Raw genomic sequence first — 21,293 nt, forward strand, 5'->3', positions numbered from 1 at the left:
GGTTTGTTTTTGTGGATCCATTTTGTCCCAAAAAGCCTTGAATCCTGGGTCCTGTTTTTTCTCATTCTATTTCAGGAATAACATCTTTTATTATTAATAATACTCATTTACTGACATGTGTACACACACGGTCAGTGGATTATTGCTATTTGTGGACAGCCTTTCTTCCGCCCCTTTATGTACATTTAATATACTTGCATCGTCTGAAGCCAGTGGACTGTGTGTCTCTGACTGTGTTTGAAATAAAAGACTAGCATACTACCTACTGTTTTTTTAAAAGAAATAAAATCAAATAAAAAAATAGTATGTGAAGTTGGGAACAGCTGGGTTCTGGATGTAAAAATCCTATTAATTTTCTCTATAGGGGGATTGATTTAAACAATAATTTAAACTATTAAAGACAGACCTACTGTGAGTTACGAGGTTGTCGATTGATGGTAAATGCTTTTGTTGAAGCCATCTGCCCACATTATTTCAACTGATTTTTAAAATAGTTTGGTTTACAGCAGAACTCGTGGTGAAAACTACATTACCCTTGATTCTGCAAAGAAATCTCAACCAGTCAGAGAATTATGCTGCGTTCACTCCATAATTACCGTAATTCCGAGATGACAACACGTGACGTTCAACTTGGTGCTGTTCACATCCTCGGACTGGGGATTATCCATTTCTATAGCGATAGTCAACAAAGTGAACCCGCTTGAATGTTACTGCCAGCCTTTATGCACCAAGAGCTTGTAACACTCCAAAGAGAAAGGAACAATTGAAATAGAATCCTATGACCCCTTTAAAAGGATAAAATTGACATTTTGTCATCGTTTACTCGCCCTGAGGGTGAAAAAATGATAATAGAATGTTAATGTTTAAGTAAAGTATTACTATAATTCCTTGTAAGTAGGTTAGAAGTCAGGTGGCGTGATAGGAAGTGATGTCGTCACTTTAGTGAGTAACTTCCTATGATGACAATAGGAAGAAGACTACTCTCAGGCCCTTCCTCCCTCTCTTCCTTTAGTGGCTTCTCCAGACCCTCCAATGTAGCTCCTACTCGTGTGGTGCTGCTCTCTACCTCCTTCTCTACTCTTCCTCCTCCTCCTCTTCCTCCCTCCACGCAGCTGTCTCCCAGGTACAGGCATGCCTGCGTTTCTCCACTACCCCTCCTCCCTTGCTGCTGCCTTTCTCTTCATCTTCCTTCCTCTCGTTTGTCCTGTCTGTCTCGCCACTCCATTTCCTAACAGAGGCCGTGTTTACACCTGCTATTAACATCCTTAACAGGTGGTCAGCTGAGACTGATTGCATGACCATTTTGTTATTTTGGGAGGAAGTCAACAAATGCAACTTTTGTGTGATGAACTATTGATGATCTATTAATGTCAGGCATAACAGAGGTGTTTTGAGGACTTTGTATGGGGTTTTTCCATTTAATCCGATCCGATTTTCTTTTAAAACCACTCGGAGCAAAGTTCAAAACTCTTTTTGTAACAAAGGGATGATCGCTAGCTAAGTGGATGGTCTGTGCTGTCAAATCAGGATGGACTACTGTTTACAGCCTTGATCTTAGGAACGTGACATATAATTGAACATCATTTTAAAATTCATAATATTTTTATTAATACAAATTTTTTTTTATATTATTATTATTGTATTGTTTTATATTATTTTATATTACTATATTAACTTCTGCTAATTCAGTGTAATGAAAGTGAATGAGAACTGCCCAAAACTCCATAAAAATGTATATGGCAAATGCTTTTATCCAAAGTGACTTGCATTGCATTGAAAGTTTACATTTTTTATTTAATTTACTCATTTTTGTACTTAACTTAAAATAAAAACCTTAGGAAAGGTGATAAACAATTATGTAAGAACAACAATAATAATAATGCATTATATAAACATAATAATAGTAATGCATTATATAATTATAATTTTATGCATTTGGCAGATGCTTTTATCCAAAGCAGCTTACATTACATTAAATGTATATATTTTGTTGTCAGTTCATGCATTTCCTGAGAGTCAAACCTAATAACTTGCGTTGCTTTGAGCATCACAAAAACATTTTGGACCCCGTTTACACCTTTATTAATCACTGTCCAAAAGATGTGAGGTGTAAACATGGTCGGAGAGCTCAAATCCCAGCAGTCTGTTTGTAGTCTCTCCTACCTGCACGTGTCTTTCTCTGTCCATCTTACTCACCTTTTTAGAGTAGATTGTGAATGCTCTAATCAGATGCCTGCCAGCACACACTCATAAAAGTTGAAAGTCTGTTTGGTGTGCGTCCTCTTTCTACTCAAACAACAGCACCTGCTCTATAACATGAAGTCTCCAAAACCTTGTCAGTGTCTCCTTTTGAGTGCTTTTCCACCCCTGCTGTGTGTGTGTGTGTGTGTGTGTGTGTGTCTCTATTCTCTAATCCCTCCCGTGGTGCATGTCTTTCCCCAATGTCTCCGTGTCACACTAATCCACGACGTAAAATCGCCCAAATGCCATCAGATCCTGTGGCGGCCTGATTCTTCTCGCACTCACGCTATGACTATAGTCAGAGCAGCGGTTCACCAGGACTTTATGTACATTTAATATACTTGCATCGTCTGAAGCCAGTGGACTGTGTGTCTCTGACTGTGTTTGAAATAAAAGACTAGCATACTACCTACTGTTTTTTTAAAAGAAATAAAATCAAATAAAAAAATAGTATGTGAAGTTGGGAACAGCTGGGTTCTGGATGTAAAAATCCTATTAATTTTCTCTATAGGGGGATTGATTTAAACAATAATTTAAACTATTAAAGACAGACCTACTGTGAGTTACGAGGTTGTCGATTGATGGTAAATGCTTTTGTTGAAGCCGAAGGGTGATTCTCAAAAATCTGTATTTTCTGCAAGATTTTTTCAAGATAACTTTAGATACTCTATATACTCTATAACTTAGATGCTTAGAAACTCCAAAAGGACACCAAATAACCAAATGATATAAGGAGCCCATATAACATATGAAAAAAAAAAATCAGAATTTTATAGTATGTGTACAGTGCAACAGCAAATAGCTTTTTTACATTTTAGAGAAGTCAAGTTGCGATACCGAACAGGACCACGTGGAGATGCCAAAAAAAACCTAAACCAACGGCCTGCTAACTGCATAAATCTACTACAGTACACGGATCCATTCAGAATAACTAAACACAGCAACATAAATATGACAAATCAAAACATTATCGTGAATGTGTGTGGAAACAACGTGAATGTACGGAAATGTCTGTGCCTGTGCATAAATACAATGTGCGATCAGTGCGTCAAGAGCACTCATACACACATTATTATAACGTACTCACGCGTGCTTACTGTACATCTCCTGTATGCCACCGCAATCGTTTTTACCTTGATTGCAGTCTTCATCCATCAAAACTTTGCTAGCGAGACTGGTTATCCAGTCGAGAAAACGTAGTTTGTGTCTCTTCTGGCCATACAGTGATGGGATGTGTTGTCTGTACTTCACACAGCGCGTGTGGCGTGTGAGGGCTCGCGCTCTTCAGAGACAATCACAGAATATGACAGAGCTCATGTTTTAAAGCGAAACACACTGGAATTAATAATTCACTGAAAACACAATGCAAGTCTCTGTTCTCTCTGCAATCTCTGATGTAATCAGCCTGGTGTCCTTTATATTAGCGTTGTTTGTATGCATTAGCTTACTGGATCATTGGACTGAAAACTTTCCCAGAGTTTAGCAGCTTAAAATGATCTGATCGCAAGCAGAGAAGCAAAATTGGGTTAAAGGGTTAGAATAGAAATTGTGCTTCAGTAATTTTGCGTTAATTGCGTTAAATTATTTTAACACGTTAAGGATTGTAAAATTAATCACATGCACGTTGACAGCCCTAGTTTTTATGTAATAAATTTATGTGCTGCTCCTCTAAGGTATGTTTGAAGTTGATCAGCATTAATTGCTGGTTTTGGCTCCATAGATTTCTTAAAAGAGCAGCATACATTTGTTTTATGAAACTGGTATGTAATACAAGAATTAGAAAAAAACAATAATAATTTTAGAAAATGTAATGTGTAAATGAATGAAAACACACAAAAAGATGTTTATATTGTGTTATATAACACAATCTTGTGCTTTCTGGAAACCAGGCAAAATGTTCCCTCTTCAAGGAAGAATTTAGGGAATGCCTCAAATCCTTCACGTTCCAGCAATAGAATGAAATTTCCAACAAGAACCATTCATGGAAAACAAGAGTACAAATAGTACAAAAAGAGTATAAATTCAGATTTTTCCCCACTGGAAAACTCCTTAATATTACCATGAGCACAATGCTCTGTCACACAGTCTCATACAGAATAATTTCTCTCACATTTCACAAAATTAAATCCCATCAGCATCATCACAGATATTCTCTCGCTCTCATTTCGCCCCGGGCTCAGTTCTGGTGACCCATCGTGCGTGATCTCTGTCTCTCCCACCGTCATTTGTTTTACAGATTTGTTCTTCCATCTGTTATACAACTAGCCCTATAAGCGCACCCTCTTTTCGCCCTGCATGCGTGTTCTGTTTGTTTTATATGCATATTTTTGGATGACCTAGAAACAATGGTAGGGATCAGTGCTTTAGCTGTCATTATGAAATCACTGAGGCCTACTTTGTTTGTGTGTGTATGTAGCACCGGCGACTGTGGATTTAATGCTTTAGATATGCAAACTTAAATGCATATAAATGGTTTGTGGTTGTCAGTGTATTGGGAATTAACATAGCTACTATATACGTTTGGGACACAATTGTCCGCAGAACTTCCCAGAGTTTAGCAGCTTAAAATGATCTGATCGCAAGCAGAGAAGCAAAATTGGGTTAAAGGGTTAGAATAGAAATTGTGCTTCAGTAATTTTGCGTTAATTGCGTTAAATTATTTTAACACGTTAAGGATTGTAAAATTAATCACATGCACGTTGACAGCCCTAGTTTTTATGTAATAAATTTATGTGCTGCTCCTCTAAGGTATGTTTGAAGTTGATCAGCATTAATTGCTGGTTTTGGCTCCATAGATTTCTTAAAAGAGCAGCATACATTTTTTTTATGAAACTGGTATGTAATACAAGAATTAGAAAAAACAATAATAATTTTAGAAAATGTAATGTGTAAATGAATGAAAACACACAAAAAGATGTTATATTGTGTTATATAACACAATCTTGTGCTTTCTGGAAACCAGGCAAAATGTTCCCTGTTCAAGGAAGAATTTAGGGAATGCCTCAAATCCTTCACGTTCCAGCAATAGAATGAAATTTCCAACAAGAACCATTCATGGAAAACAAGAGTACAAATAGTACAAAAAGAGTATAAATTCAGATTTTTCCCCACTGGAAAACTCCTTAATATTACCATGAGCACAATGCTCTGTCACACAGTCTCATACAGAATAATTTCTCTCACATTTCACAAAATTAAATCCCATCAGCATCATCACAGATATTCTCTCGCTCTCATTTCGCCCCGGGCTCAGTTCTGGTGACCCATCGTGCGTGATCTCTGTCTCTCCCACCGTCATTTGTTTTACAGATTTGTTCTTCCATCTGTTATACAACTAGCCCTATAAGCGCACCCTCTTTTCGCCCTGCATGCGTGTTCTGTTTGTTTTATATGCATATTTTTGGATGACCTAGAAACAATGGTAGGGATCAGTGCTTTAGCTGTCATTATGAAATCACTGAGGCCTACTTTGTTTGTGTGTGTATGTAGCACCGGCGACTGTGGATTTAATGCTTTAGATATGCAAACTTAAATGCATATAAATGGTTTGTGGTTGTCAGTGTATTGGGAATTAACATAGCTACTATATACGTTTGGGACACAATTGTCCGCAGAACTAACTCTAATAAGGCATTCCTTTGGGGAATGTCTTCAAAGGTACAAAGGGTCATTTAAGTGTATAAATTAAATGTGTATGCGTATACATACTTCTAGTTAATTTTTTTTCCCTGTATAGTGTTTCTTTGATTGTGTTCATATTATGTTTTTTTTTCTTCTCACATTTAGATAACTAGGAGAGTTGTTCGTGTGCCTGGGAATTTCTGTTCAAAAACATCTGTTCATATACAGTCAGTTATGCAAATTATTATAAACATAATTATAGTCTAAATGACTATAATTGTATGATTTTTTTTTTTTTTTTGCTGACTATTTTTAATTATAAATTTGCTTTCAATATATTTTATATCTTAAACAGCAATACAAATCTTCCTATAATGAGACATGCATACAGTAGTACTTTTCAAAAACTGCATCATGCATAAATAACGGCATCATATTTTTAATTTACAACAACTCAACATACTGCAGTACTTGTGGACAATTAGATGTATTATAATTGTGTAATTTTTTTCTACATTATTATAGCCTCTACTCTGGTGTCTTCAGGGCATTTTTTGATTCGGCAGCATGGACTGAACTCGCTAAGATCTTCTTTCGGTCTCTGAGGACACTTATCGTACAACAATTAGTTTGCAAAGTTCATGACACAGAATCTTTGAAACATATTCATGAGTTTTTGAGACCTTTTGGATCAACTCTCACATTGCTTTTCACAACATTTCACTAGGAATGCAGAAGCATTTTGTGATGTAACCACTTTGCACAGTATTTTGTTGTTACTGTGCTAGTGTCATCAGTTTCAGATTTACTTGGCAGAATACAGAGTCAAAAGTTACATTCTCTGTAGCTTTTGTTAATATTTTAGTGCATATTTTCAGTTTCCTTTTAGCTTTAATTAATTTGCAAACTTTTAGTTTTAGTGAGCATATCATGTAACTATAACCTTGGTGTGTAGGCTATGTATGAAAGCTTCTGTGGCTGAATCAGTTAGTTTGATAAAAACAAACCCAAACAGAAACTAATAGGAAGTGAACTGGACCTCTAAATCACTGTAATAGCAGCCTCACATGTGAATACGGCATGTGCTAGAAAAAACTCATTCCTGTTGAAGAGACTTTCGATCCTGAGCCGCACTCTCATGATGGAATGGAGCACCTTTAATTTGCTTTGTAATTGTATTCCTAAGTATGTGTGTATGTATGTGAGCTTCAGATCAATAAGCTGTTATGAGACTGTGAAGTTGAGACCCTGGTCTGCTTCGGGTCGATGTTGACTTGTAAGCACATTTCAGATTCAGACTGCCACACTGCCTTTGAGTAGATGATGCATGACATAATGCAAGGATCTAGTAAAAGAATACAGCAGAAAAATAGTAAAGGTCATCTTTTTGTACATTTTCTTTTTAAATTTGTTCTGTTTTAGTAAATCTTCATTAGCATCATATAATTACAAATATACTGGACTATAAACACTATGCTATTGTATTAGATAGTACAAATATACTGGACTATAAACACTATGCTAGTGTATTAGATGGTACATGTTCTTGTTCAGTTACGTTTTCTCATGCAAAACTCAATGCCATGAAGTTTAGGGTGTTGTAGGTGGTTGCCAGGTTGTTGCTATGTGTTGCAAAGACATTCTTAAAATAGCACATTTCTTAAAACGGCAAACTACGTGAATAGTGAAGAGTTAATGCACCAGCGCATTTAGACACAGTATATGCATGAATGCTTTAAATGCCTCTTGTCATTTGTTCTCTCATGCATGTTTTGAGATGTTGTGATGGACATGAGCAGAGGCGAAATTTCCAGCTTTCCATTCTCGCTTTCCACACTGACAGTTACTCTATTAAGAAAGTCAGATCACTTGCAAAATAACAGTGTAGATGGTCAAGATTTGAAAACCAAAATGTATGAACAAAGCATATGATATTCTGATACCTAAAGATGGCTTTTTGGAGTTTTTTTGCCCATTTCATCAGTAACAATAGTGAATCAATCAGTGGTAATAGTGAGTGTAGCACCACTAATTATATATGTGAATTTTTTCTTTCATTTTTTTCAGTTAAAATCCCAACCAGAAGGACCTACATTGACCCAGAAACCTGTGAAGATTTGCTCCAGGCTGTTCATGCCTTTGCCAAAGAGCTGGACATCGCTAGCATCAAGATCGAGAGGATAGTCCATACAGGTACCAGACATCAAAACCTCCTTACTTTTCCCACTATCCTGCAAATTCATTTTATTTTTGTGACAGTTTTATAGTTTTTCAATGCTGTGTGTTAAGATCTATGAAAACTAGTCATTAGCTCACATCAGAAATAAAGGCTTTATTGTCATTTACTGACTTTCATGTTGTGTTCAAACACACATGACTTTATTGTCTTCTTTGGAACACAATGTTTACTGCTAATTTTTTCCATAAAATTCCAAAGAATTAGGACAAGAGCTTTCAAGATTCAAAAAGAAGTAAAAGCACAATAGGAGTATCATAAATGTGGTCCATATGTCATTTAAGTCTATATTTACAACATCAGGTTGAGTAGAATTTTATTTATTTTTTTGCTGTGTGTCAAGATCTATGTAAACTAGGCATTATATTAATCTCAGAAATAAAGGTTCTGTCATCATTTACTGACTCTCCTGTTGGATCCAAACCCATTTGACTCATATTTCTCTTCTTTGAAAAAAAAACTACAGCTAATGTTAATGACTGTCCATAAAATTGCAATGAATGAGGACAGGAGCTTTCAAGCTTCAAAACAGGAAACATAAGCACCATAAAAATAGCGTAAAGGTGGTTCATATGTCATTTAAGCTGTTATTCATGACATGAGGGCGAGTAAATGGTGTCAGATTTTTCATTTTGGGTAACTGTTCCTTTAAATGATGAGTAATGTTCTAATTTATGCTATATTATGAGACACAATCAACATCAAGTGAACACTTTCCTTCTATAGGAGACTTTGGGGAAGTGTGTCGAGGTTGCCTGAAGCTTCCCAGTAAACGCGAGTTGCCTGTGGCCATAAAGACCCTTCGTGCGGGCTGCTCGGAAAAACAGAGACGCTCATTCCTCAGCGAGGCGGGAATTCTGGGACAGTTCGATCATGCCAACATTGTGCGTCTGGAGGGAGTCATCACCAGAGGTCAGTAGAGACAAAGAGATTGTGCAATGAATAGATGGCAAGGAAGAAAAGAGAGATGCATGGGATGTCCCGCTGTAGAAAATGAAAGCTGTAGGGCGATTGGGACAATTCCTCACAGGATAGGGAAAGATAAAGAACGAGAGGAATTAGGGATTTGATGGCCCTTACCTGAAAGAGATTCAGGAGGCAGAATAGATGGTATGTCCCTCCACTGAAAAAGAAAGAAGGAGGGATGAGCCAGCTGTCCCACTGCAGTAATGGAAAAGAGAATAAGCCATTGATTGGACGCTTTATTGGGAAGTGGACCCCTGAATAAATGGGCCGGTCCTCAAAAGCACTAGAATTGAAAGGGAGGCAAAGGCCGATACTTGCAGGATGGATGATCATCAGAGGTAAAAGATCAAAGACAATGAGGAGCTGTAGATGTTATCACCTCCAGGAAGGACAGAACGAGGAGAATCCAGCTTAAATGAAACTGGTAACTCTCAGTCAACAAGCGTGATGGAAGGAAACTTGGCTCGGGGTGGAGATGTACGGAGAGAGAAGAACAGATCCATCTTTAGATTGATCGATGTAATGTTCCTGGAGATAAAACAGCTAGATGGATTTGCCTAGCGTGTTCTTGCCGAAAGGGATGAGGGATGATGAAGGTGTTTTGGAGACAGGGAAGACCAGAGGGGAAGCTATATTTGCTGAATTAAAGAACTAACAGTGCTGATATTAGTCTGGGACTTTGTGTATTAGCGCTGAAGGAATTATTAACATTGATTCTACATGTAGAGAATGATAGAAATGCATGCATGAAGAGACACATTAAGTGTGCTGGATATTGTGTATGTTAGAGAAGTGGTCCTCAACTAGTTTTGCTTCAGGACCCAGAATTTCAAGTGCCAACGCAATACAGTACCAAATAGTTGCAAATAAAAAAAAAAGAGGTTTTAAATTCAAATATAGAAATGTATTATCATGAACTAAATAACTGTAAAAACAACAGCAGAAGTGTGAATCTCAGTCTTTGTTACAGTGCATAATAACAAATCATCCATTACTGTTATTCTTCATTCTTTTGCTATCAATATCATTGCATTTTCTAAAAAAAATGCATTATTCACTTTTGCAATATTCTGTAATTTCGCAACTCTTAAGTCTACTTATAAAGTCCAAACTAAAGTGGAAATTGTGTGAATAAAGTGACAACTTTCCTCTTTTTATCTGACCCAAAAAATTAAACGTGCGTTTTTGTACCTTTAAAACTACACTGCTGTTCAAGGTTTGGGGTCAGTAAGATTTTTGCTCACCAAGACTGCATTTTTTTGTTCAAAAATACTGGATAACAATAATATTGTGAAATATTATTACAACTTAAAATAACTGCTTTTTATTTGAATATATTTTAAAATGTAATTCATTGCTGTGCTGGCAAATCTGAATTTTTAGCAGCCATTACTCCAGTCTCCAGTGTCACATGAACCTTTAGGAATCATTCTAATATGCTGATTTGCGATTCTTTGATGAATAGAAATTTTAAAAGAACAGTGTGATGAGAGGGGCGGGGCCGAGAGCCATGGGAACGGAGCGAGGCCGGTGGAGTAAATGCTAATGTGCTAGTTCAGGCCTGGTCCTCTCTCCCCCACACTGTCGTCACTCCTCCTTTTATCCTTCCGAAGCTCCTCCGTGGGACTCGAGACCAGTGAGTGGCGCAGGTGTCGCGAATTTAGCATTTACTCCACCAGCCTCGCTCCGTTCCCACGGCTCTCGGCCCCGCCCCTCTCATCACAAACAGTCTTTATTTAAAATGTAAATCTTTTGTAACAATATAAATGTCTTTACTGTTACTTTTTGCCCCCAAACTTTTGAACGGTAGTGTACTGCGTAGTAATTCACCCATTTTTGCCACTTAGGTGAGTAAGATTTTTGCTCACCAAGACTGCATTTTTTTGTTCAAAAATACTGGATAACAATAATATTGTGAAATATTATTACAACTTAAAATAACTGCTTTTTATTTGAATATATTTTAAAATGTAATTCATTGCTGTGCTGGCAAATCTGAATTTTTAGCAGCCATTACTCCAGTCTCCAGTGTCACATGAACCTTTAGGAATCATTCTAATATGCTGATTTGCGATTCTTTGATGAATAGAAATTTTCATCAATTCGCGAATTTAGCATTTACTCCACCAGCCTCGCTCCGTTCCCACGGCTCTCGGCCCCGCCCCTCTCATCACAAACAGTCTTTATTTAAAATGTAAATCTTTTGTAACAATATAAATGTCTTTACTGTTACTTTTTGCCCCCAAACTTTTGAACGGTAGTGTACTGCGTAGTAATTCACCCATTTTTGCCACTTAGGTGTTCATAAATGATCTGACTCTGGGTGGTCTGGTGAGCTTTGAATTATGAAAGGTAGTGTATGTCTATATAGTACATAAAACTCTCTTATTTGAATAAATCTCCATTTAAATGTTCAGCTATTTAAATTTATATTGTGATTCGTTAACAAAGCATAATTGGTTCTGGTTTTAATTGTTGTTTTAAATGAAGAGTAAGAGACCATTTATTCAGTGGTATTTTGGGGAGAAGAATGTATTGGGATTTTGGGATTGAATTAGCCTAAGTGTGTGTGTGCAGTGAGCGCAACAGCAGATGTTCACGTTGGAATAATTGGTGGCCAAATCACAGCAAGCCCCCTTAATGACTCTAAACTTTCTCCTTGACTTCTCCTCCTCCACCTGTAAATCTCAGTTTTCCTCCTGAAAGCTACACACCCTCCTCTTCACCCACCTGTCAGACCTCCACACCTCAGGTGGGAAGGACCCAGAGCTGAGAGCCCAGTAGGAGGTCTTCTGATTGGGGTTGGTCAGGCATGTCTGCTCCTCCCCACAGGAGGTGTGATGGAGCTGGGGACGGTAGATTGACCAGACTGATAGCGCAGCCTCCTGTTCATTGGGCTGGTCATTGAATTCTGCAGATTGTTGGTGTCGGTGTACGTGATTGAGGGATCTGCCTCTCTCACTTCCAGCCTCTCTTCCTTGCTCTCTTTTGCTCTTACACCTGGGGATTTACCGCTACCCTCCTCCCTAATGGAGCGTACTTCCCTCATCTTTCTTTGGGCCGCATTCTATCACTCACTGTCTAATGCTTACTGGAAATACAGACACGACATATATTATTACACAGTGCTGTTGAATACTTTATTCTGATTGGTCTGTTGCAGTTTCTTATCTAAAACTATCTATCATATTTTCTCTCATTCCACTGTTCTATCTATCTACAGTGACTTGCTGATAGCATGTAATCTCTTACATAACACTCACACTTTTATGAAAACGTAGTTGTTTGTGCCCCTTGGACAACCCCACCATGTCTTCTTTCCCCGCTGAAGCATTAAACAAACACATGATCCAATTTTTTCTTCATATGTGTTTTTTTTTGCTGCAGGCAACACTATGATGATCGTGGTGGAGAGCATGGCCAACGGAGCCCTGGACTCTTTCCTGCGGGTAAGAGAATGTATTTTTTGTGTCTGTTTGTTCTGCTGAGTCATCAGATGTAAAATGCTGAGATAGTGCAGTAAATGGTATATATGAAATATTTTAAGTTGCATTACAAAACCTGCAGATGTGATTGGTTGATAAAAAGAGAAAATGAGAGGAAAAAGCCAAGCGAGGCGTTTTATCTTGTCTCAGAGTCAGATGAAGTAAAATTCTTGAAAGGAAGTGATATGATTTGTTCCAAGTTTTCATAAGTATTTTAGTGTTTATATTGTAAACTGTTGTTTTCCTCCCTTTTTCCTTTCCATTTCCAATTCCAATTCCCTTTACCTTTTTTCTTTCCTTACCCCACCTTCTTTTCCTTGTTCCTTATCTTTTCCTTTTTCTTCCTTCTCCATTATGTTCCTTTCCTTACTTTACATTTTCCATTTTTCTTTCCTTTTTCCTTCTTTATTTTTCTATTACATTTTTTCCTTTTTCAATTTTTGATTTTCCCTTTTCCCCTCTCCATTGTATGTTCCTTTTCCTGTACGCTTTTCTTTTCCTCTGCAATGCCTTTTTCTTTCTTTATCTTTCCTTTTTCCCCTTTCTGTCTACTTCAATGTCCTTTCTTTTGCTCTTGTCCACCTTTTTGCCATTCCTTCCTTTCATTCTCTCTTTTTCTCCCTCTTTTTTCTGCACAGAAACACGAAGGTCAGTTGACTGTTCTTCAGCTGGTGGATTTGCTGAGCGGAGTGGCGTCAGGGATGAAGTATCTGACAGAGATGGGTTTTATCCATCGCCGACTGGCCGCTCATAAAGTCCTGGTGAACAGCAGCCTGGTCTGCAAAGTGTCAGGCTTCAGACCTCTTCAGGACGACAAGATAGAGGCAGTCTACAGCACACTAGTGAGTATTTTACCATAATGCAACACAGCACTCTCAAACACTTCTGAATGAGTTCGAAGAGCCAATGGTTGTCAGCATTTCTCTAAAAGTCAAAGCACAGCTCTTATCTAGTTTATCAAACTTTCATGCGATTTTTTTTTTCTTGCAAGTACTCAGCTGAATGTGTGGCATATTTTAAGAACGCCTCAGTACTCCATTCTTCTGTTATGATAAGATGAACACGGAAGTCAGGATACAGTACGGCACAATACACCTGTCTTTCACCAACACAATACACTCACACCGTGATACCACTTTTTTGTGTTTGCCGAGGATGTGTTCCTAAATCAACATTTAATCAACTTTTTTTTTTTTTTCCTTTCCTGTCCTTTTCCTTTTTTTGTTTGTTTTCCTCTCTTATGTCATCCTTTCCTATGCAATGTCCTTTCCTTTACAATTTTCCTTTCTTTTCCTTTTCTTTATTTTTACATTGTTGCGCTAGAAATCTGTCAAACTGATTTGTGCCATTTCTGCGCCTTTAGTATGTTTGTTTCAACAAAAAGGAACAAGTCCTATTAGCAAAATCACAATCACTGTTGTAGCTCGTTTCTCTGGGCTGGTAATTGAAAGGTTGTAGGTTCAAACTCTGCAAAGAGCAATTCATGAAGCCTTGAGCAAGTCACTTAACCTCAGGTTGCTTCAGTGGAGATTGTCTCTGTAGTGAGTGTACTGTAAATCAGATAAAACCTTCTTCTCAATGACCACTTACTAATTAGTAGTAGTAACCGTAAAGACTGAGCACAATTGTGTCAATTTGTTAGACATAACAGGGTCTGTCTTTCTTTCAGCACGGAGGGAAGAGTTTGGTGTTGTGGACAGCCCCAGAAGCCATTCAGTACCATCGTTACAGCTCAGCTTCTGATGTGTGGAGCTTCGGTATCGTCATGTGGGAAGTCATGTCCTTCGGGGAGAGACCATATTGGGACATGGGCAACCAAGACGTACGTCTGTCCCTTTATATTTCTTCTAATGTATCACCACCTGTGCAGTTCTGCATTGCTTTTCTTCTGGTGTTTCTTTCTCAGACCTTTCCTCTCTGTATCTCTTGCTCTCTCTTTTGGGAGGCTGCTTTTCCTCCTCCTTTAGATCCCATTTCTGCGCCTTTAGTATGTTTGTTTCAACAAAAAGGAACAAGTCCTATTAGCAAAATCACAATCACTGTTGTAGCTCGTTTCTCTGGGCTGGTAATTGAAAGGTTGTAGGTTCAAACTCTGCAAAGAGCAATTCATGAAGCCTTGAGCAAGTCACTTAACCTCAGGTTGCTTCAGTGGAGATTGTCTCTGTAGTTAGTGTACTGTAAATCAGATAAAACCTTCTTCTCAATGACCACTTACTAATTAGTAGTAGTAACCGTAAAGACTGAGCACAATTGTGTCAATTTGTTAGACATAACAGGGTCTGTCTTTCTTTCAGCACGGAGGGAAGAGTTTGGTGTTGTGGACAGCCCCAGAAGCCATTCAGTACCATCGTTACAGCTCAGCTTCTGATGTGTGGAGCTTCGGTATCGTCATGTGGGAAGTCATGTCCTTCGGGGAGAGACCATATTGGGACATGGGCAACCAAGACGTACGTCTGTCCCTTTATATTTCTTCTAATGTATCACCACCTGTGCAGTTCTGCATTGCTTTTCTTCTGGTGTTTCTTTCTCAGACCTTTCCTCTCTGTATCTCTTGCTCTCTCTTTTGGGAGGCTGCTTTTCCTCCTCCTTTAGATCTCCCTAAAAATCCTTTTACGTTTGTTTGTGATTTTAATTATTTTTCTCCCTCCCTCTCTCTCTCTCTCTTTCCTGCCTCTCTCTGTTGGTAGGATGGGATTTTCCTGTGTGAAGTGAGGAGTTATGCATTTGTATAAAAATTTTAAAGTAGCTAAAGCGAGGGGCCTTTAAAGACCCCAGATAAAATGTGTGTGTATATGTGTGTGTGCACTTTGACTTCCAAGTCCACTTCAGCTCCGTGACCAATCAGACTCAGAAGTCACGCGGCGTGTGGCCTCCTTTTCACGCCTGCAGCAAAGATCTGAAATAAAAAACTCTGAAATAAACGCCGGCTGAAGGACATCACACTTTTTGGACCCCAGTAGTAATTTAGTCAAAGAAACTACATCATTTTGTTTTTGTTTTTAATTTCTTTTAATCTGTAGCAAGACTTTAGAAATAGAATGGAATTCCAAAGACGCATTTTAAAATACACACTGGAATGAAAAGGATATTAGTATTGACACAAATTTTGTATTGGTCCATGCATAGTCCTTATTTTATTTTGTTTTGATAATGTTTTTATGTGATAAGATATGACTGTAAGGCCAAATCTGTTTTCTTCTATGTATATGAGAGAAAACACACTATTAAGTCATTATGTATTAAAGAACTTCATCGTGTAAAGCTTTTCAGCAAACAAGGCCATCTTTCACTACAAATAGTGAAATGCTAAACATTTTCATGTTTATGGCTAAATTAATGATTGCTGGGGAATGGCATTAATGCATCTTTCATGTTATTTATTTGGTTTAAATATTGTTTGTGTTGTCATAAGTGACTTTTAAGTAGTACTTTTATTAAATTCAGTGGTATTTAGGATTATCTAATAAAAAGAGGAGATCATAGAGGAATGCCAGTCAAGGACACATTTTGAAATACCTACTGAAATGAAATAATTTAATTTGCTAATTTGTCTCCGAAATGTCATTATTAGTGTTGATTGCTTTGAGATCACACAGAACACTTCCTGGAAAAATCAGTGAGATGTGTATACAATGGGGTCACAAACTGGAAATAAACAGAATTTTGAAATAAATAAATGTTACAATGTAAGATTCGGCATTATTTATGGGTCAGTAATCAATATATTCCATTACTCCAAATAGTCAATATTCAATAATTATGTTTTTGTGTTATTACAGGTAATAAAAGCTATAGAGGATGGGTTCCGGTTACCTGCTCCCGTGAACTGCCCGGCATCTCTGCACCAGCTCATGCTGGATTGCTGGCAGAAGGAGAGGACAGAGAGACCCACCTTCACCCTGATCCACAGCGCTCTAAGCAAGACCATGAGGAGCCCGGACAACATCGGGTCCTCCACCCTGGGACGCAGGTACTGGAAAGCTTCTCATGGTTCCCATCTCCTTGCAAATCATCCCGTTTCCACTTTCCCAGTAAGTGTTTATGTTTTTCACTCTAAAGACGGAAATCTCTTTCTGTGTTTGTCCAGGACCCTGGGCTCATCTGTATCACTAGCAGAACGAACGCTTCCCTCCTTCCCTTCATTTAGTTCAGTTGGAGAGTGGTTAGAAGCTGTAGACATGGGCCGCTACAAAGACAACTTCACTGCTGCTGGATACTGTTACCTGGAGTCAGTGGCTCGCATGACCGTTCAGTGAGTGACATTGAATTGAAGTCCTAAATAACGCTTTTCTCTTATTCAGTTTGTGTGTAACTTGCTCCGTTGTTTTTGCAGGGATGTGCTGAGTCTCGGCATCACCTCCCTGGAGCACCAGAAACAGATCCTGTCCGCCATCCAGACTCTCAGAGCGCAGGTTATCCAGATGCACGGCCGCGGAGTGCAAGTCTGACAGACCCACAGCAGTGCGCTGGCTTACCGAGGAAAGACATATGGATGTCTGTTCTCATAATTACCCAGCAGGCCATTCAACGGTCAGGAGGTGATAACCAAGACACTGCAAATGGCGGTTTTCTTCCTAATCTTCCCTTTTTCATTCCTTTATCTTCTCTTTGGGTGAACACTGGTTCTTTTCTTCCACAAACAAGTTCTTGTTTTCTGAGGGGGACAATATCACAAGCAAGAGGATTCCTCTAGAATAACCTGCGTGCTGAGTTTGACCTGCTTTTCTTCCGCTGTTCATCAATGACATGAGCTCTGTCCCTTTTAGTAGGACTTTAAGGTGGTCGATGCCCTCCGTCACTGTGCCCGGAGAAGGGCAGTTTGACTCTGACCGATCTCAGAGCAATCAAAAGGGTGACATGTATTTTCTTTTCCCAAGCAAAAGATCTCATGCTTTGTAGCCACTGATCCTCCTATAAAGTGGACTAAGCCGAGAGCATGTCATCCATTTGCTCCTCAGACTAGGAGAGCATTTTGCCGTATCTTCAGCACATAAGTTGAGTACTGATGTAAGGAATCTTAAATAATATGTAAATCCCTTTCTCTGTGTGTTTGGTTACTGTCTACTTTTTGCTTTTTGCTTTCTTTCCTCCACACTTTAAACTCATTTCTGAATTTCCGAGTTTAAATTAGTATTGTCGGACATCTGTACTCATAATGTTTTTCTTGTTCTGTCTACTATAGGGACAATGTTTGCACTGCAGTGTCCATGACTAACAGAAACTTGTACCATATTTATTAGATGCTTTATTTATCCGTTTGCAGATGCTTACTGGAGTTTGAATGCAGGAATATTGCTTGAAAATGGAAAACATAGCACTGAATATGGACGTTCAGCTATCATTTCATCAAAATGCTCTTCGATTTTGTTTGTGTAATTTCATTTTTTCCTGCACTTTGAAAGTGAGTGAGTGAGTGGATGTAACAGGGATGTATACACACATATACATTCACATACTTACAGATTTCATTACACTCCACAACAGCAGGTGTCTGATACTCTTGGACATGTTTAGTACTTGATGTTGGCGTTTTGTACAACGGAAGTGGTTGTTCTTAAATGAGAATGTTCTGAATGTTCTAGTGTTATTGAATTTAGACTCCTGTGTGATGTGAGCGTGTGAACAAGACTTGGTTGGGCTTGGATGTGTTTAAGCAGTATTGAGTAAAATCTTAATTTACAGTTTGATCATAGAAACAGGTTGGTGCAAATCTCATTAACAAAGGCTGTAACAAACAGCTTGGATCTAGATTTTGCCACAAATACATTTAGTACAAAACAAATGTCTGGATTTTTTTCTTCCTCATATTAGGTTGCTATTGATTTTTAGGATATAAACAATTAAAGCTTTTTGGAATTTAACGATAAGAGCATCATTTTCACTCTCTCTGTTTTACGATTACACGCATACAGAGATGCGCATTCGTTATTATTGCAGCCATATCATATCTGAACGTGGCATAACCCGAATTAAAAATCACTTCAAAATCTAAAGGACAAAGACATGCTGTACTGTAATGTTTAACAGCCCTTTACTGAAAAATACTTAATTCTCCCTTTGCATTAAGTGTATCATTCTGATCTCTGTTTGATACTGTAAATATGTATTTGAAAATGCAATCTATTTTTATAATTTGTTTGAATAATAATGTGTTGAATGAGATCCTCTCACTGTGTTGAAATGACTTATTGTTTGAATTAGGCGAAGAAAAGTTGTTTGAAATCAAGTCCTTTTTTGTTTTATTTTTCTCTTTTCGGTTGGAATTTTTCATGATTTTTACCTGTTAGAAGAACAGATGGCTGTAGCAATATTGAAACATGTTATTAAAAAAAATACAATACAGGTACCTTAGACTTTATTGTGTTTGCTCGTGGTGTCCTGGCTTCCAGCATACCTGCCTGAATTCATACACACGGAGTCTATTTTAATCATGTGTAATCAATGTCGAGGCATGGCAATCAAGCATTTCCCGTCAGCTTTCAACCCCCGGAAAAACAGCGGGAAGCAAAAAGGTGTTCTTTGTCCTGTATTTTTATCTAAAGGTTTCTTTTTAATAAATGATTTTCTTTCCAGCTAGATAATTTTTATATGAGTGACAGGATGAAATTACACCAGAATATTTAACATTTCATGTTGTTATGTCTTTCCCACTGTTTTATGTACAGTATCTAATCCTGATTCTTTTGTTAGATATTAAGTTGTCATTCATTCCAAGAGATTTAAAGATGTCTATGAGCTTTAGTGGATCCAAGTGCTCATTTATATCAGTAATAATTCGAAGGGTTTCCCTTTCACGTATCTTAGTACTAAAAAAATCCCTTGAAGATAATAATGGGGGAGAACTGAAAGTGTGAAGAGGAAGAAATGCATTGTGTGGAAGAAAATACACCAGCTAATACTTCAGCTCCCAACAGTGGGAAAGCAAGGCACAAGTGTGTGTGTAGGGGAGTGTTTACATGTTTTTGTGTTCAGATTAAAAGACTCTTCAGTAAGAAGCAAGAAGGGTCCACCTCTAAGCGGGTGTGAAGGGGAAAGTTTTCAAATACAAAAGTTTGATCCAAGCAGTTAGAGTGCCAGGCCTCAAATCGGATTTGGGAAATTAATCCGGATCGGGAGCAAGTGTGAACAAACAAAGTGGAGTGGGGCTTGATCTAGCCTCTCTCCGGGAGTATTTCACCTCTTGAGGTCCAAACACCACTCTATAAACTGAGTTCAGTTCATTCACTGAGGATAGAGACGTCAAAGCTGTGTGAGTGTATTTAAGTGACAAACAGTGAGTTCTGTTCTGAGGAGGGCCACATGAAAGGAGCAGATGAACAGTGTGTTCTGGATTTCCTGCTGGGCTTTTAGTGGCTTTAAAGTGAACCGTGATTAAATGCTCTAGGAGGCTAAAACGCTAAAAACCAATCATTATTATGCATTAATTTTTGATTGACATGCTTGAAGGAAATAGACATGTTCTTGTGTGTATTTATGTAGCCTATACACATAACAAATTATATATAGGCCTACTATATATATATAGAGAGAGAGAGAGATATGTGTGTGTGTATATAAAAGTGGCTTTTTCAATGTTACATTGATACGCCAGTATTGGTGTAAGTTACTGTCTTAAGTTGTAATCAAATCGATTTGATCATTAACAAAATTTTTCAAAACACTGATTCAATAACAGCATTTCTGAGTTAGCCTATAGAAAACCCCATTACTATTTCCACTTGTGTCAAAAATAGTAAATATGCTCCTCAGGGGTATCGCTAGACCCTTTTTACTGGTGCATGATCCCCAGTAAAATATTCTTGATAAATCCTTAGGTTTAATAACATGTTTCATGTTGTTGTTGTTTTTTTTTATCAGCCTTTTAGAATCACAACAGTGATGCCAGATTCGCGAATGAATCCCTCTTCACGGTCAAACGGATTTGCAAAAAGGTCTGAAATATTAGGACCGTTCACTCACCCACTGGATCGTTTGAGCGGTTTCTCACACCGAAATACGGGATATTTTATAAGACGGAAAACAAAAAAAGCGCTGGACGAAGTGGATATTTACCTACAATCCACTGTAGAAAACAAATCTTGCAAGTGTCTTCTATAATTCAAAGTTTATCAACCATGAATCTCTTTTCCGTGGGCAGCATGAACGACTCCGCACTGCAGGCAAAGATAGGCCTATCCAAAACATTACATAATATTATAATTTAAAAAATAATACAAATTTAAATTAAAATATGGAACACTTTTTGCTGGTGGCCAGGTCAATCAGCCACTTTCTTCATGAATGAGTATGTGAATTATTGAATCGGAAGGTTACATCTCCTGTGGCATCGTTTGAAAGTAGACAAAAGCTAGGCTATATTTTTTCAACATGAACATTTCTTGTTTATTAAACTGTTGTGTAAACGCTGCATTACACTAGCAATGTTGCTGTTATGCATACTTGTGTAGAAAATAACAGCGTACTCAACTTCAAAGTCTCCAGAAGGATCTCGACTCTTCAGCTTTTAGCTCGCCGTGACTTGTTTGAATCATCACGTGTGGGGTCCACAGTTTAAGTTCTCAACTCCGTTGAAAGCCCGTCACGCGTCATCTGATTCATTCTCAGGTTTTGGCCAAGCCCAGATTAAACTTTCTGTGACCACAGTTGAACACAAGTTGATTTTCAATTTCTTTTCATGCCTCCTCATTTCGGGTCTCCAACTAGGTCAGGCTTTACACTACAGTATCCAAGTATCCAGTGTAGTT

At 38.0% G+C, this 21,293-nt stretch overlaps 1 protein-coding gene across 1 annotated transcript; it reads left to right on the forward strand.

The window, feature by feature from the left end:
- The first annotated feature begins 7,811 nt into the window (after nucleotides 1-7,811).
- On the forward strand, nucleotides 7,812-17,079 carry LOC107592052 (ephrin type-A receptor 7). Its single transcript, XM_016281409.1, has 10 exons — nucleotides 7,812-7,845; nucleotides 7,930-8,055; nucleotides 8,825-9,010; nucleotides 12,452-12,513; nucleotides 13,188-13,391; nucleotides 14,219-14,371; nucleotides 15,237-15,257; nucleotides 16,329-16,519; nucleotides 16,637-16,801; nucleotides 16,883-17,079. The coding sequence occupies exons 1-10, from the start codon at nucleotides 7,812-7,814 to the stop codon at nucleotides 16,995-16,997; spliced, it is 1,257 nt and encodes a 418-aa protein (XP_016136895.1). The 3' UTR covers nucleotides 16,998-17,079.
- The last annotated feature ends 4,214 nt before the right edge of the window (nucleotides 17,080-21,293 follow it).

Source organism: Sinocyclocheilus grahami, unplaced genomic scaffold (genome assembly GCF_001515645.1).
Source record: "Sinocyclocheilus grahami isolate Dianchi unplaced genomic scaffold, SAMN03320097.WGS_v1.1 scaffold149.1, whole genome shotgun sequence".
Lineage (NCBI taxonomy): Eukaryota > Metazoa > Chordata > Actinopteri > Cypriniformes > Cyprinidae > Sinocyclocheilus > Sinocyclocheilus grahami.